Raw genomic sequence first — 17,560 nt, forward strand, 5'->3', positions numbered from 1 at the left:
AAGCTTAGATTAAACAGGCAAAACACTGAGGATCGTTTCAAAATGCCCTAGAAATCAGCAATACAATGGTTTTAATTATGTATGAGCTCTTGGCAGATTATTTTCATTGACTGCCACCTATCTAGCACAAGGTGGCATGGTAAGACTGCATGGAGTTTAATGACCTCATGTAATACGATGTTGCAGTTTGAGCTAAAAAGGAGACATGACACAAGTAAACATGAACTGTAGTTAGGATTTTTTGATTGGAGGGAGACTTGGTGTGAATTTGAGATGCAGTCTTTGCTGCTGCATTAACAATGCTACTGAATGGCTTCATCCGTTTTGGAAGCAGAGGGGGTGACTCTCTAAAGGCCTCTCTTGGCCATCTGAAAACATCCAGATAAGTCACTAGTGAAGAATGGCTATTCAGTATGCTTTCAGTGTCTGTATTTGTGGACAGTCAAAACTATGGAAATAACCCCTCACCAGGTCCTACCACTAACCCTTGAGCAACTCATCTACGGACATAATAAATCCACCAGCACTTAAATGAATAGTGGGGTTCCTCTCTGTGTGGTATGTTAATGTCCAGATAAATGGCACAGTCCTGAAGCAGAGATCCATGCATGTAACTGTACGGCTTGCTTGATACAGGACAGACTACTACTGATCGTTATAGTCTTTCCCAGGCTTACTTGCTATGAACTTTCCCCTCATTTCACATGGAACCAGCATTGTTAGTAGTTTGTTAGACTTCAGAATGTCCCATGGGATCCTGCTTGGCTGCTGAATACAAGTAATTCTGTAATTGCTTTTGGAATAGTTTATCATACTGTTTTCTCAGCTGCCAGTAAAAGCTCTCCTTGCTTCTCCCAAGGCTCAACTTTCACAAGGAGTTTTACCTCTACCTGTCTCCAACTGCTGGGAGAGGAACTTTTTTTTTTTTTCATTTTTGCTTTTGTAGGTTTCTAAATAAATCTTCCTTTTTGTCTTCACCCCAGAACTCAGTCCTCACATCTAATTTAAGCCAGCTACCCCTATTTCTGGCTGGTGTTCTGCTCTTTCTGAATCTCATGGGCAGAAGCTTATGTCAGTTGCAAGCATTTGAAAACCTGTCTTGCATTACTGTGAAAATCTGAGTAGCATCTTGGAGGTCAGAAGATGAATTCACCCAGTTAAAAGGCAGGTGACCTAGTCTAAACGGGAAGAGATGACAGCTTTATCTTTAGCAGGCAATGGGGCACAAAAAAAGGATGCGGGAGATGTGGCAAGAGATTCATCCTAAGTCAATTACAGTTCCTATCAGCCCAGCTGGAATTGAGCATGTGGGAGAGCAGGGACTGCTTCTGTCATCGCTGCCCTTGGATTTTTTTGTGAGGGGAAGTAAACAACTCTGAATTTCAGCCTGGCTTCTATAGAGGCTTGTGTGGGTGTCCCAGTGGTGTTTGGTAAACAGGTTACAGCAGGAGCTGCAGGGAAAATACATCTTTTTCCAAATAAACAAGTTTAACTTAATGAAGACTAAAAATTAATATGTGTTGGGGGGTTACCCCAGGAGTCTCATTATCCCTAATTGGATGTTTTATTTCATGAAATAGTCAGCGTTAAGTTTTAGCTTGGTGAGGGAAAAGATCTCATATTTAATTGCCCCCAAATTTTCCTTTATTGTTGGGAATACTTGGCAGGATTGTGAATATCCCTAGTGGCCAAGCTGTCAAACAAGCTTTCCCTTTTCAAAAGACTTTTTTGCTTGTTTGTTTATTTTTCTCCCCTCACTATCCAGGGCCACTTATGATTCTCTCTCCCACTCCACACCTCCTACTTCACAGGCAGCACGGGTCCCAGCAAACCCTCCAGCAGACCGAGAGCCATGACTGCTTTCTGCCTCCCTGACTTCCTGTCTTGAGGGCTCTGTGCGCAAATTTACACCAGCAGGCATCAGGCTAACTCAGGTTTAATATAGCTCAAAGCAGAGCTAATTTTGTGCTGGAACAGTCTGGAATGGTGTACCAAACTCTGGTTTTGGCCATATGTACTAGTATTTCACACTCCTTCCACAAAAAAAAAAAAAAAAAAAAGCTTTGGCTCATAGTATTATCTATTTTTACCTCATCTTTAACGTATTCTAGAATTACACCAGTGAAGCATAACCACCTTTTTTTTTTTTCTTTCTCATCTTGTTAGTTTAAAATTGCTATCCAACATAAGTGAGCAGGGAAATAAAGTTTTCCTTTTAAATAGCAATAAGAAACAGATGATTTATCAGGGACATTTAAAAATATTAATGGTGTAAAGACAGTTTGACAACTAAGGAATTATTATTCTCATCTCCACAGGCCAAAGTACAGCTGTGGCATCCTTCCAAGCAGCGCTCAAGATGTTTAATTTCTATTTTAGTTGATATTTGACAGAAAGGATTTTATTTTTGCATTATCTAGCGGAAGTGGAAATTGGTATTTGTTCTGTCTGTTTTCCTACTTGCTCTCCTTGCTTATCCTCCTTGTCTTTTTATTTGTACTCGTCACAATGTTTTATTACACATGGTCAGACACCTGAGAGCCTTCAGGAGCTGCGTATCTTCTGTAGTCAATATTTTCCATTTATATTTCAAGATGTGTAACAAACGCCAACTGAACACTTGATGTTTAGTGTCTGGAAGACAGCTGGAAAGCACTGTAGCCTGGAAAAGATAGACTGAAACTGGAACACATATCTACCTTGGGCTTCTTACATCAGGTTCTCTACAGCTCAACTTCCAAGTTCCAAAGTGATCCTCTAGTTCATGAAAAACAAGGTAGTAACATCAGGAGTTCAGAAATCACCACAGTATGTTGGAAGAAAAGGCTTTGCACTAAAGGAATCCTAGGCCTGAATTTCACTTAATTAGGAATAATAGTAGCATCCCTTGTTTCCTCCCATGGCCACATATTGTCTTATGCCTAGTAACTTATCTAGCCCTGAAATCAACCACTTCAATGAGCTCATCTGACAGAAAACAAATCCACCAGAAAAATGGTGTTTTTCCATTGAACTTGTTTGCTCACCTGATTAATTCTGCAGTTTTACAGTCACTGGACCTCATGTAAAGGAGGGCAAGACAGAATATACAGCTGGAGAGAGATGGAGAAAAGTCCATTTTTCAGCATTAGCTCACAGTCATATTAAATTAGTGGTAACAAAAAATCACACTCTGAAGGCATGGTTCCATAGGATGAGGTTAGGTTTCACTCACTAAGCCAGAAGGAAATGAACACCCTCTCCCAAATTACATATTCCTCAGTCTTGTTATTGAGTTGCAGTGGTTCATAGAAGCATATGGAAAACATACAGGAGGAGCTAAGGGAGGGTGAAAATTTGAGGCTGGGAGATGAGGAGTCAGCAACATCTCAGATTCTCAGTGTTGGTGAACTATTAGATCAGCTCAGCTGCTCATGGACCTGTCTACAGGAATCAGTTTGCTCTGCAGATCATCACTTAAAGGCCCATTCTGGAAGAGACAAGACTCAACTCAATAGGATTAAATAAGACATTTTTGCTTGTGCTAATGGGTTCTTAATAATACATTCAGTATGCCGTTGAAAAGACAATCTGAAATTGTAGAACTTTGAAATCTCTAATACTCTCACTGTGGACAGAAAGATATGCTCAGGGCCACACAACCTAAAATGTTCTCAGACTACTGAAAAAAAATTGGGAACAATGCTTAGTTATTCAGGAGGGGCATGAGTTTTAAAGAAGCAGATCTGGCTCAAAATCAACACAACTATGAAAAAAGTTTACTCAGGGGAAAGAAGGCCAAAAGCACCGAAGAACTGAGGAAACAGAGGACTCAACGCTGCGGAAACAGAGGCTCTATTGTTTTGTATAGGCAAGTGTTTCAGAAGTCTATTCAGCAAATGATCCACTTGGTCTTAAAGAAATGGGCCCATGGGGCAAATTGGGGGCATGAGCCCGTTTCACCCAGCCTTTCCCTTTGTCCTGCAGGAGACGACCCCTCTGACATAGCCTGAATGACTTTCTGTGTCCTGGCATGGGCAGGCATTCCCCGATGCCTCTGCTCTCACCCTGTCCTCCCACACAGAGGCAGGAGCACAAGTAAAGTCTCTGCCTCTGAACCCGCACTTCCCAGACACTGTTGCATCCCCAGGGCAAGGAGAGCATGAGGACTGGGCAGGAGAAAGCAGCTGGATGTCCACATTGCCTGAGAGAAGGGCAGCAGTTTGAAAAGAGGGGAGAGAGGGCCTCCAGTGAAAGACTGGTGGTATTGGCCTGGTTGGGTGGGAGAAGTACTGCTGTCAAAAGGCTCCTGGACACAAGATCAGCCAGCACGAACCTCCTATAACTGATATTGACTCCTTGGCCTGCAAAGTTTGGGTGTCCTATTAACACCACAAGATTTTAGCTCTAGTGAAACTAGTATTATGGCCCTGATATGTCTCAGAAGTGCTTCAGGTCTAAATAACTCAGATGTCAAAATGAATGTGAAGAAGAAAATGATTGAGCGGATGGATTGCTTTGTTTTCAAAGTTGCTATTTCTTTCTGTTCATGCACCTATACGGACACTAACAAATCAGTGAACTGGATGCACAACCAGACAGCATCACATCTTTCCTTGAACAAAGTCGGAGAAATATAGGGGAGGAAGAAAAGTAAGCAAAAGTTATTTAAAGGGCAGAACTATTTCATGAGATTTTATCTAGTTTGTAGTTTAGAGAATTCCTAAACTATCTACAATCAGAACATTGAGGGTTTTTGTATATTGTAAATGAATTTTAAATAACTCCTGTTGGCAGGGTTATCTTCTCAGGATTGCCAAATCTTATTGCTTTATCACAAATCTCATAACACTGAATTGCTTATTTAAACCACAATTCAAAGAATCACTGACTAATGAGTTTCTTGCCCCCCTTTTTTTTTATAAGCCTAAATTTCTTAGGGACACACTTATTGCAGAAGGTAAAAAGATAATCAGAGTAAATACCGGAACAGTTAAGGATGTTATCATTCACCTAGTGCTTTGTCTAATCAGAAGAGAATTGCTGTTTGCTGGCAGGTTTTGCAGCTGCCTGCTGACAGCAGAAGAACGTGAGGTCAGGGGACTCCCTGCTCTTCTGCTTGCCCTGCCTACAAACTCAAGCCCCAGATCAGCTTTCACTCCATGCTCCCTCATCTGCCCTCCACCCCAGCTTCTCTCACAGTCTCTTCGTATTACTAAAAGTTTCATGAATATAAAAAATTCCACTGGCTTCACTGTGACCCCACCCAAAGCTAGAGGCCTGTTTACAGCACCAGCCACACTAAAAAACAACGACAACAACAAAACCCCACACCAGTATTTTTTTAATTATAGCTGGACTTCCGGCAGGATCGTGTGCAGGATTTGCATCTGTTACCTGCCCCGATCATGGCGTGCAGACCCCTGAAATGGACGCAGAGCTGCCTTTAGCCCCCACGGATAGACACGTCAGGCAGGTCACTGCTGGCTCCTGTCACTCAGCACACTGACAGCCCACAAAAAGGCTCTTTGGCTCTGCCTGATTTAAAGCTCGGGGTTTTGTTGTATTTTCAGTATCAGACACTTAAACTTTCTTCAGCCATTAGTGAAGTGCCATTTCATCCTCCATCTGATAAAAGGGATTTTTGGATATCAGGGCTCTTGAAAATTGAGTTAAAAACTTAAGATGTAATTCAAATGCAAGCCCTTCCTCTGCAGTTTTTCTGTGCCTTTAGTACACATCTGGATCTGAGTTAGAAGCTCTTCTGTGGAAACCCAGGAACAGGGAGCGCATTCAGAAAAGCAGCAGGTGTTTGTGTAACGACCCTTTACAAACACCCATCTGGCCACGCCGAGGCAGATATGACCTCCTTTCCCCTCACACCCAACCCGGCCCTTCCCTTCCCTCCCCGTCCCGGCCCTGCCGTGTTCCCCCGGGAGCCGTTATCCCTCAGCCCCTTCCCGCCCCCAGCTCTCTGGGCCGCCTTGCGCATGCGCGGGCCGCCGGGCGGCTGCAGCTCGCACTTCCGCCGCCGGGGGCGTTGCCGCACGGGGCTGGCGCCGCCGCCGGGGGCGGTTCTCGCTCGGCTCCGCGCCCAGCAGCGTGATGGCGGCGGCGACCGGGGGAGGTGGGGAGCGGAGCAGCACCCGGGAGCGGCTCCTGGCGGCGCTGGAGGATCTGGAGCTCCTGGCCAGGTACCGCGCTCTGCCCCCCGCGCCCGGTGCCCGGGTGGGAAGCTCGCTGGTGGCGGCGAGACATGGGGTGGAGGCGTTCGGCACTGTACGTGTGCGGAGCCGCCGACGAGGGCGGCGGGAGGAGTGGGTGTCCGCGGGGTTGGGCTGGGAAGGGTTCGGCCTGACCCAGCCCCTCGCTGGGCTGCGGGCGGGAGGAGGGCTTGGGCCGGGATACACGTGTTCCTGCGCTCCTGCCGTGGCCGGGCCGGCCCCGCGCTCGGCTCCGCCGCGGGTGGAAACCACCGGCCCTGCCCGGTCTCCTGTTCTCAGAGCAGAAGGAAAGATATTCCTTGTTCTTCCATTTACCTTTCTTTCTTGGTTGACACCTGCGTTTGCTGTGAGATGCACACCCCTACCCCAATTTTAGGTTTTTTAATTCGTCAGTAATAAGTATGTTTAGAGAAGGAATTTGTAGATGGTTTTGCGTGACTGAATACGTACTGGGGAGACCTTATTGGGGCCTGTAAGATGGGGACAGACTTTTTGGCAGGCCTGTTGCTGTAGGACATGTGGTAATGGTTTTAAACTAAAGGAGGGGAGATTCAGGTTAGACAAGAGGAACACATTTTTTACACTGAGGGTAGTCAAACACTGGCCCAGGTTCCCCAGAGAGGTGGTGGATGCCCCATCCCTGGAGACATCGCAGGCCAGGCTGGACGGGGCTCTGAGCAACTTGATCTAGTTGAAGATGCCCCTGCTCGTTGCAGGGGCTTGGACTAGGTGACCTTTGAAGGTCCCTTCCAACCCAAACTATTCCATGATTCTAGAGTAATTGCCTGAATTAGTGTTAAACTCTCTAGAGTAGGCTGCAGAGTTTGTCTTTGGAGTGATAGAAATGCTTAGATACTTAGTCCATGCTCTTGAGGCTGGCCTGGTAACTGTCATCCAAGCTGGGGACCATGTTGTGGAGGCACAGCTGGCACTGCAGTTAAACTGGCTCCTAATTATTTTTTTTCCTCTAGAGGAGAGCAGGGCCTTAGAAAAACTTTTTGAGAGGCAATAACCCATATTGTCTGTATGGCTGGCTCACTTTGTGTGATTACCACTGGTATTACAAGGAAAATATATTGGCCAGTTACTTTTTTAGTTTTAGATTTTGTGACATATGGGTTTTTGGAAAAGAAGAATAAAACCCAAGATCCTCTTTATCTAAACTTTTTTTTTTTTTTTTAAATCTTGGGACTAATATTGTACCATAATAAATCCAGAGCAAACCTCAGTAGCTTTTAGTGAATCTTCCTGTTGATCAACAAAGTGCTGCAGCATCGTGGAGCTTGGCCTTTCACAGTCATGATATTGGTTTGGTGGTAGGGGCAGAAATTAAGCAGCATGTCTTTTCTGTAGCCTTTTTATAGCTTTGAATCTGCATCTATCCATTATCTGGCTAACACGGACAGAATTACAACCTTCCATAACATCGGCCTTGATGGCAGTAGTTGACCTGCTTACAACAGATTTTATTTGCTGCTACTCAGTGTTGGTCTGAATCAAGCTTTATTGATAATGACAAGTTTTAAATTTTAAGTTTTAATTTTTAATTTAATTTTAATTTTTAAAGTTTTAGTGTTCAGGAGTGTTAGGGAAGTTCTCTAGCAAGCAGTGACTAAGAGACATAGACCAAGATGCTATTTAGAGCTTTACTGGTGAGGGGCCTTTTCAAACATTCTGAAAAGTGCTCATTTTCTTTTTAAGATGCTGGTGCTATTGGTGTCATACATCCCACTGAGCTGCTTGCACTGACCAAGTAAAGAATCAGTACTGTTGCAAAGACAATGTCTTCAAAGAGACAGTTACTCATGCATAGTGTTGAACTACCTCCACAGCCTTAGAAGCCAAATAAGTTTGCTGTATTTACAGAAAATGCCTTTTTGCATCACGGTCATGTTGCTTAGCAAGTCCCTTCTGAGGTTCTTGATGACTTTTCAGAAGGGTGGCAAAGTAAATGGGTACCTGGAAGCACTTCTGACCTAGCACCAGAATATTATTAGGGTTTTTTTTTGTATTTTTGTGTATCTGATATACAACTAGTATACCATTGTGGAAATACTTGTTTTAAAAGTAGTTTAATGACAAACTCTGTGGGTGTTTGCAAGTGTAGACTTAATTGGTCTAAAACCAAGTGTGAAACTTGCTCTGTTGGGGAAAATTTGGAGGTAAAGTTGAGAAGTAAAATAGTAAAGACAACTGTCATGCCCTCTTGCAACAAACAAAGGCAGTAGAAGCAGGATATGAATGTGTTTCATTGTGTTTCTTCTCTCAGCTTCTGCTTATCTCTTATGTAGTTTGGCAGGAACTTAGCGCATTTCAGGAGTACAAATACACAAGCATTTCATGAGCTCAAAGCACAAAGAAGAAAATGTGCCTCAGTCACGAGACAACTCAGAGAATTACTCTTAGTTGAGAAATCCCTGCCAACACTGTACTATAGAACTGTAAAATACTCCAGTCCATGAATACTTTTGTAATTATATCAGTACTCTGACAGTTTAGGGATAACTTGATGTGATTTACAAATAATGCCCTAGAAAATTGTGCAAACACAGAGTTTTCTTTTCAGGGAGCTAATAGAAATCTTAGCAATTTCAAGAAACCAGAAGCTTCCACAAGCAGGAGAGGAGAGCCAGGTAAGCTGACTTTCCAAACTGCATTTCTCTGGGTAAGCACAATGCTTTACTTCTATTTTTTTCCTTTTTTTCTTTCTTGCTTTGTCCTTGCTTATACTCAGGCTAATGGTGATGATGAGGTTTTGGCCTCACTACAAAGGCATTCTTGATCTTCATGTTGTTTGTTTGTTTGTTTGTTCATTTGATGTATGTTTCATAGGCTGTTTCTGCAAACAGAGGAAGAAATTTTGTTTCATTTTTAATGCAAACAGAAATACTCCTATGGATGTCAGTTGCTCTTCTTTGTAGCACAGTTGAGAGTGTGTTGTTACTCTAACTAAATTAAAAGTTCTACAAAACTCTTATTCAATAGATCCTGGAACTGCTGATTCAGAGAGATGGAGAGTTTCAAGAGCTAATGAAGCTGGCAGTTGATCAGGGGAAAATCCATCATGAAATGCAGCTTTTAGAAAAGGTAGTAGAAAAGAGAGATAATGATATTCAGCAGCTGCAGAAACAACTGAAAGAAGCAGAGCACATATTGGTAGGTTCATAATGATGTGTTTACTTTTGAGCATCTACTTGTGAAAAAGGTGGTTCTGGAGACGGTGCTGTTTTGTTAGTTTGAGGAGATTTAAATATTTAAAACTTCATAAGAGCTTAGTGGTTTGGTTTTTTTTTTTGAAGTAGTCAAATACTGTTTAGTTATCATGGTATTCAGTTTTGTTTTATAATGCTAATTTTCTTCCAAACCTACTTTATTTCTATATATTTTGAAAATGTTCACTGAAGAGTTTCTCTCTTAAAATGCATTTAAATGCAAGGGTTTATTCACACAGACAACTTTGTGTAGAAGTTTACAAATTAAAGATGCATTGAAAATTTGGTATATTTTGTTTGTTGTTTTTTTTTTACAACTAGGCAACAGCTGTTTATCAAGCAAAGGAAAAGCTGAAATCAATTGAAAAGGCAAGAAAAGGTAAGTATCCATGATTGTACATACTATGTAAATGCGGTTGTAAAGAAAGTTGCTAGTGAGCTCAAGTTAGGGTTATTTTTCTTTTCTTTTTTTTTTCCTCTAATTCTGCCATCACAGATTTTGGATTCTTTATGTGTAAACAAATTTCCATTTCATTATGAACCTATAACCATTTCCTCAGAATAAAGGCAGGAATTATTTTTTGTGCCAAAGATATCTTAATATTAACTTAAATTCAAGTGTCTCAATACTTTTCTTGGACTAATAATAGTGTATCTGGTGACCTATGTGTCGCACTAAGTTGCCTCAGCAGGTCTGCTGGGGAAAAGGGAGAGAATGTTTGTGTGTGTGTCCACTGTATTTGAAAGACTGACTAGCTGGTGATAATGATTTGTATAATATTTGTAGGAATTCCTGCCACTCTGTGGCACTTACCAAGCTAAACTGGCTCTTTTTTTTTTTTTTTTTTTTTTCCTTTTTGTGGGAGACATTTGCATGAGTTTTTTTGCAGCGCCTTTTGTCATTTTGCTATGCCTCTTTCATCTAAAAAATCAAGGAATTTCATAAAGTTTCTATTACTTTAATGCAGGCACATATTTCAAAAGGCTGCTGCATGTATGCTCTACAGTTACAAACAAACACAAAAATTCCTTTACTACAGAAAATTCCACTATAAAGCAGGTGCTGAAGTTTTCTTACAAATTGTGCTTGTCAAGTGCACTGCTTAAGAGGTTGGGTTGTGTTTTTCACAGGCTGAAGAACTGCAGACGCTAATGGTGTATGGGACTCATGGCTGTAAAATCAGTTCACTGCAAAGCTTGTTCTTGCGTAGTTTAATCAGTCATTGCATTTGAAGCATGCTCTCAATGTTTGACAAAGTTACGTTCCAAATCTTTTGGATATTAATGTCCAATATTCTGAAATAATAGAAGGATGCGATGTCTTGAGAATATAATAAATTCTCTTCTGTTCTTCCAGGTGCTGTTTCCTCTGAAGAAATAATCAAGTATGCCCATAGGATCAGTGCTAGCAATGCTGTTTGTGCCCCTCTGACATGGGTGCCAGGTAATCAACATGTTTATGACAATAGATTTTTTTTTTTACAATAAAGCATGGTCAGTATCTGGTCTTATAATGCTTTTATACAGTGAAAAACACTGCGTTTTATTAGAGTAACATTGTTTTCAGCTGTTATATCTAATATTTTCAACAAAAATGGATATCCAAGGTCTTGTAGACTTTACATACATCTTCAAAAGGCTATGAAACTGCACGCTTCCATTGACTGACTGGCCTGCTGCTTTCCTTTGCTTGCCTTTTCCCCCTGAACGTTTGCCCCAATTATACATTAGAACCAAGTATGTTAAAGACTCTTCCATGTGCTTGGTTGTGGTCCCTCCTGCCCCTTACTCTTTATAATATTATTTTCAGAGGATTTTAGTGATCAGTGGAGCCAGAAGCAGGGCTTTCATTATGTCAGGTTTCAATTTGGGGAACTATCCTTCTTGTCCAAAATAAGAATGTGCTTTTTCCAACTCCTGTCTTTGCTGCTTAGCTGTGAAGTAGCAGAGAGAGCAAAGATATCTTCTAAAATTTTTTTTTTAAGTGCTTTTTCTGCCAAGTTTGAATGAACAAAGTCTATGTGAAAGACACAGACTTGGATTTTAACAAAACAGGCGTGATGTTCATTGCTGATTCAAGCAATCAGAGTATGGGTGTCTTTGTTCAGAAACCTAGGCACTGAAGAAAAAATTAATCTCTGCGAGAAAATTGTTAAATATTTTAAAACATTCCTTTGCTTTTTATCATAAAGGGGACCCACGCAGGCCATATCCTACAGATCTGGAAATGAGGAGTGGTCTCCTGGGTCAGATGAACAACCCATCCACCAATGGAGTCAATGGTCACTTACCAGGGGATGCACTTGCAGCAGGCAGACTGCCAGGTAAGAGAAACTCACGTTTTGTTTTGCTTTTCTTTGTTTCTTGTACAGTAAAAGAAGAGAAATTATGGCTAACATTGTTCCACAGCAGTGAAGATCTAGTAAATAATGTTAACAATAAGAAATTGCATAATTTTATTTCATGCTAAATCATACCTCAAACACTACAACTCTGTCAATATAAACACAACTCAGTTGCCCTTCAAGTAATTTATTTGAAATTGCTGTAAATTAAGTAATATATAATCATATTAGAAGCATTTTCAAAGCAAGCTTTTCTTAGCAGTGGTGACAGAAAGTATGGAATTGTGGAAGCTGTATTTGGAAGAGAAGAGGTTTATTGTCAATCCCCTACCTTCCTATAAGTCTGCACTCTGTATAGCAAGTCTGTTTGCTAGGAAGTTCTGGATTGAAAAGGCATTGCAAAGGACAGCTGGTGAGGTGCAGGAATCAAGATTTAGTCCCTTAATTGCTTAGTGAAATGGGCGCTTCATTGACTTTAGTGGATTCATTCATTCATGCTAGAATAGAATTTAGCAGTAAATTACAGAAACTGAATCAAGAATTCAGTAGTTCTGTACCTGTGCAGCATTAATCTGCCATGGTTAGACTAAATTGTGGATAAATTCTTAATTTGGATTCATAGGAGATCTGTAACAGTTCTTACCTGTTAAGCCACTTGAAGGTGTTACGGAAAGCTTGTTTTCAAAAATTGTGCTGAATATATAAAAAAGTCCTGTATCACGACTCCACTTAAGAAATGGTAATCTTGGATTTCGTGTTTCTGACCATCTGTGTAATCCTATTGTCAGAACCCCTCTGCAAAATCTACTTCTGGCCTTGGATAAAATGGGTCAGTGAGCTGAGTAGGAGTGGGACCCTGACATCTGACCATAGCAACCCACAAGGGAAATGCTGAAGATGGGCCCATGTATCTTTTTTTCGTTCCTTTGAAATACGGCCAGAGGAGATGTTAAGGTTGTGTCTTCCTCACAGAGTTAGAGCATTTATTTGCATAAGCTTTGGTAGAGTCTCCTTTGGTTGACTAATCTGCCTTAGCGATACAGACTTGCTCCTTTTACTTTTGAGTGCTGTCTCTTTGAGAACTGAAAGCCCACTCTTTAGGACTTTGCCTCGAGAAGCTGGAAAATGTCGGATTTAACTCCTCAAATAAACTTGTTAATTTAATCTGAGTCTCCTATGTCAGGGGAAATCCTCTAATTACTAAACTGTCAGGTAAGAGGGAAAAATAAAAACTTCCTTTAAAAGAAAGTAGAGGCTGCCCCGGTATTTTGTGCAGGGATCCTGAATCTGTTGGTTGTGTGGAGGAGTGTCTTGGGAATGCTAATTATGGGATCTAGTCCTTTTAGAGACTTCTGCAGAGAAATGTCCAGTTACAGAGTCCTTCCTGAGTCTGCAGGCCAGCCACTGGGCTGCTTAGTAGCCTCAAAATTTTGAGGCTGCTTAGCCCACTCGTCCAACCTGGTTCAATAGTGGACTGGTTCTAGCATTGAAGCGTGGCCACAGGATGTAAAACACTGGCTTACATTCTCAGCTCATTCTAATGAAGTTGGCTAACTTCAACACAGCTGGCATGAGACTGCCTGGTACTACTGGTCTTCCTAAAGCAGGCACAGAAGTGGCATGGAGGCTGTATTATGTCCTTGCGTCTGCTGGTGGGTCAGATTTGTACAGCCAGGTAATGCATCTGGTATTAGGGAACTGTGGCTGTAGTTTGTATGTGGCATCTCAGGTGTCTGCAGACTTGAAGATCAGAAGCCACCACGTGTGTCGAGTCTGTGTGCTTCTGAGTTAGGCGGAACCTGAGTGGGCTTTTGTTCACTTCCGACTCTGCCTAATTATTTTTAATTCATGCCGTAGACTGGAGATAGCTGGTTTCTTCTATGGGATAGACTTAGCCACAGCACCTGGTAGTAAGTGGAGAACTAAAGCACAGCAGTAGGAGCATAAATTAGGAGGAGTGGAGCAAAAATGGCGTATAGATATGTACTACAGCTTTGAAATAGGAGCTGTTTTGGGGGCAAGGAGGGGAGAGATGAGGGAGTGTCATGGGGCGAAGGGTAGATTGGCAGGGAGTGCAGGATGGGATGGCTTTGGAAGTAGGAGGATAAGAGAAGAAACTGAGAGCTGAGAGAAGACAGAGGCAACTGAGGGAGGCCTGGCTGAGGTACAGTGGTGCTTTCCCACTTCTCACGTATCTCCGTGGCCCGTGTTTTGTAGGACAATCTTCTCCTTTGCACTTGATGCACCATATTTACTGTTGGAAAAACAATAACCAAGGTGTTTCAGCCAAATTTGGATAAAGCCTTTTACCCTGAATTTCTGTGGTCTACCTTAGGTATTTTTTAATGTTTTAATCTATTTTTGCATACTGACAAAGCGTGACCATTCTCATTACTGCCAGATTGTGAATGTAAAGTCAGTTCAAACTGTGCTTTGAAGATGAAAAGCTCTGTATGAATACATATTGTTTTGAAGTGGAGTGATGAGAGATCAAGAGCCACCTCCATAAATGGAGGTAAAGAAGGATAGAATGGTTCCATCATAAGATATTTTCCATCTGTTACTGGAAGGTTTCATCTGTCCAAAATTCAGAAAGGATTTTAAGATTTAATTTTAAATTAGAGTTCCCTTTGAGCTGTCTTGTTGTCAGTATACAAAGCTGGTAGTTAGATGGATTATGTCCCTTTTTTCCAGATGTGCTTGCTCCTCAGTATCCTTGGCAGTCAAGTGATATGTCAATGAACATGCTACCTCCTAATCATAGCAATGACTTCATGTTGGAGCCTCCAGGACACAATAAGGAGAATGAAGATGATGTAGAAGTTATGTCAACAGACTCCTCAAGCAGCAGCAGTGACTCAGACTAGGTACAAAAGGGACAGTATCCTGAGTAGACCTTTCCTGTGGTGAAGGCAGGTTGGATGCTGTTCATCACAAATGTCACAATACCCTTTTATTATGCTGGCGGCCCTGTGTAGGGAGAAGATAACCGCTGGCTCAGAGACAGGGTGACTAATTCAAAACCACGGACTTCAGATTTTTTTTTTTCCCCACTAGATGTTCAAGTAAAATATCTGGGAGCTTTCTGCTGGAGGAGAGATGTCAAATTTCCAGTGATTATGTAAATGGATGAATGTGTATGTTTGCAAGAGACACATGTATATGTATATATATATTTACATAAGGTGACAAAAGTTCCCCGGGAAAAAAGGTGTAAGGGGAATCCCCTCGTATGTTTGTTAGTAACTTTACTCTTTTGATGATCACCTTTTCTATGGCTTAGAAAGGAGGCATGAATTTGTAATTTTAATATCTTTTTGTTACTGCCTAAATCCATGTTCGTGATCATCTTGTGTGTGCCGAGAACAAAAATGTGGCAATAAGGTGTTACAATAATTACAAACTTTTTTTTTAACATATAATGAATTTGTCATAAATAAACTCAGCTTTGATGTAACTTTGTCTCATTTTTCAAACTTCGATGAGTTACTGTGTGTCTTCAATACTCAGCACATTCTGTCCCAGTGTGTGGTTGAATTCTGACTGAGTTTCAGAAGATTGTCAGTATTAGAAGCAGCTGAGCAGTCAGGAACTGGAAATCTGTGCTTTCCAGCTGAGCTCTGTCAGGTACTGGCAGGACACAGGGTGCCCATTTGCAAGGCATCACCAATACTTTGGTTGTGCATCCTGGGGCCCTGGAGATGACACACTTCAGGGCATGCTGCAGGTGCAGCTCCTTTCAGTTCAAAGTGCTCACAGATTCTTTCTTCTTGTCATCTATATTTTTTCAGTTCTTTGAACCTGCTAATTTGTTTACTTCAGCAGTTGCAATTCCTGCCTCAGCTACAAAGTTCTTTCATCTTTCCAAAGGCCCTTCCCTTGACTTTCCTTTTCCTTGGTCTGTTTTCTTAAGGAGTCATTTTCTGACAGCTACTTTTCTCTTTTGTTTTGTGATCTGATCAGAGGGTTAGATCCATGAACTGTAGCTCATAGCAGTTACAGGTTTCTGCCCTGCAAAGAGGCTTCCTGAAGCACAGATCACAATTCTCTCCACTTCCATTTTGTAGATTCCTCACAGGACATACCTGATAAATTGGGTCCTTCTGCATTTGCTCAGTCTTTGAAATATTGCTGTCAGTAATGCTGCCACATATGACCAACATACATACAAATCTAATAAGGATGTAAAAATGAAAAGGACCACTTTAGTCACGTTCAATCACATAATATAGGACTGTGGGTTTTTTTGTTTTAAAAGAGAAATGGGGAATTTGGTTTTATCTCAGGTGTTTCCTTTTGGAAGTATTTTCAGAGTTATTAAAATTTCAACTCTATTTTGCTATCTAAAGTTATAAAAATATGTATATGTATTTTAACTTTTATTTATTTTACGTATTTTAACTTTTATTCAGTATCTTTTCCTCTTTGTTTACCCTCAAACAGAACTATCTCCTCATTAATTCATGTTAATCTCAATACACATGGCCTCTCAAATATCCTAGTTAACCTTGCCTGCCCTGTTCTAGTTCATTTTTTCTTAAACCTGTAATCAGAATCATACACAATATTACAAAATGCAGTTTCTTAATGCTTTACCATGGGATTAGTATTTTCTTCCTTCATTGCCCCTCTCGTAACACATCTTCTGACATAGCCACAGCTCACTATTCTCTTTTGTTTTCTCATTTATAAGGACATTCTTTTCTTGGAACTAAAAATAGAGATAATTAACTCATTGAAAAGGTAATGTACAGTCTACCCAAACCTCTTACATGGTTATATCATATGATTCATTAACTGAAATATTGTGGAGGTAGGTGATTGTTTCCAGACATAAATAAGAGTGAAGACCACTTCTTTTTCTGGGTTGTTTGCTAGTCTATTAAAAGATTAAATGGGACCAATGTGTTACATCTAAGAAACAGTAAGAAGACAGCTCTGCCCACTGTTCACTTTGCATAAAATCAGACTCTGGGTATAAGATGCATCCTAATCAGTTTTTTTACATCAGTGCTCAAAATTGTCTACTGTTTAGGAATATTTTTTTTCAATGCTGGATAACTGTAATGCTATTCTAGATGAATTCTGTCTATTACAAGCAATTTAGCAAAGCACAAAGTTTTAACTGAGTGTTCTGTTATTCAGTGGCTTAGATGTGTACGTAATAGATTTTCCTTTTTAGCTAAAGTACCAAAAATCAAAGTAAATGTAACATTTAGTTGAAAGGACCAAGTCTTAGTAGTTAAAAACTACTAAGAATAATTTTTGCTGGACGGAAAAGAGTGAATGCACAATACATAAAAAAGCAAGTTATTCAAGTTAGAGATTACTGACAGCTGACTGCAGTAATACACTGTAGTCATTTAATCAGCCCATTTAGAAAGGATACAGAAACCCTGACATATGGACATACTGTTTGTGTCCTCATTTCAGTAGCTACTTCTATATTTACAACACAGTGAATATAACCATTAGTGGTAAAATATTTCTTGCGTGACAAAACATTTTACAGTGACCTTTATTTTCCAATCAGGAGCTAGATGCCTTCTAAAATTTAAAATTGCACTAAATAATGTTAATTTTTTTTCCCCATTATTCTTTGGGACAGATGGGCAGGACATCTGTCAACTGATCCAAAAGCCTGTTGACAGCTGAATGGAGCAATTTTCAGTGTACATATAGTTGCTTTCAGGAAGAAAATCTCCACTTTTGAATAGAAAAAATAGGCTTTCTACCAAGATATAGTATTAAAGGAATTTTCAGTGATATTTCCAATTTCAAAATTGCATTATAATGTTAT

General features: G+C 40.7%; 1 protein-coding gene across 1 annotated transcript; it reads left to right on the forward strand.

The window, feature by feature from the left end:
- Nucleotides 1–6,030: 6,030 nt before the first annotated feature.
- MED4 (mediator complex subunit 4) lies at nucleotides 6,031–15,217 on the forward strand. The gene is made up of 7 exons (XM_065846561.2): nucleotides 6,031–6,173; nucleotides 8,770–8,836; nucleotides 9,189–9,359; nucleotides 9,737–9,794; nucleotides 10,773–10,859; nucleotides 11,608–11,739; nucleotides 14,455–15,217. The coding sequence occupies exons 1-7, from the start codon at nucleotides 6,085–6,087 to the stop codon at nucleotides 14,625–14,627; spliced, it is 777 nt and encodes a 258-aa protein (XP_065702633.1). The 5' UTR covers nucleotides 6,031–6,084; the 3' UTR covers nucleotides 14,628–15,217.
- Nucleotides 15,218–17,560: the final 2,343 nt, after the last annotated feature.

The sequence above is a fragment of the Patagioenas fasciata genome, chromosome 1, assembly GCF_037038585.1.
Source record: "Patagioenas fasciata isolate bPatFas1 chromosome 1, bPatFas1.hap1, whole genome shotgun sequence".
Taxonomy (NCBI): domain Eukaryota; kingdom Metazoa; phylum Chordata; class Aves; order Columbiformes; family Columbidae; genus Patagioenas; species Patagioenas fasciata.

Bases quoted from the DNA above. Each gene is read 5' to 3' on its own strand.
- MED4 (XM_065846561.2), top strand. From the start codon at position 6,085: ATGGCGGCGGCGACCGGGGGAGGTGGGGAGCGGAGCAGCACCCGGGAG. The intron at 9,795-10,772 runs GTAAGTATCCAT...CTGTTCTTCCAG, and splicing joins AATTGAAAAGGCAAGAAAAG to GTGCTGTTTCCTCTGAAGAA. The intron at 11,740-14,454 runs GTAAGAGAAACT...CCTTTTTTCCAG, and splicing joins TGCAGCAGGCAGACTGCCAG to ATGTGCTTGCTCCTCAGTAT.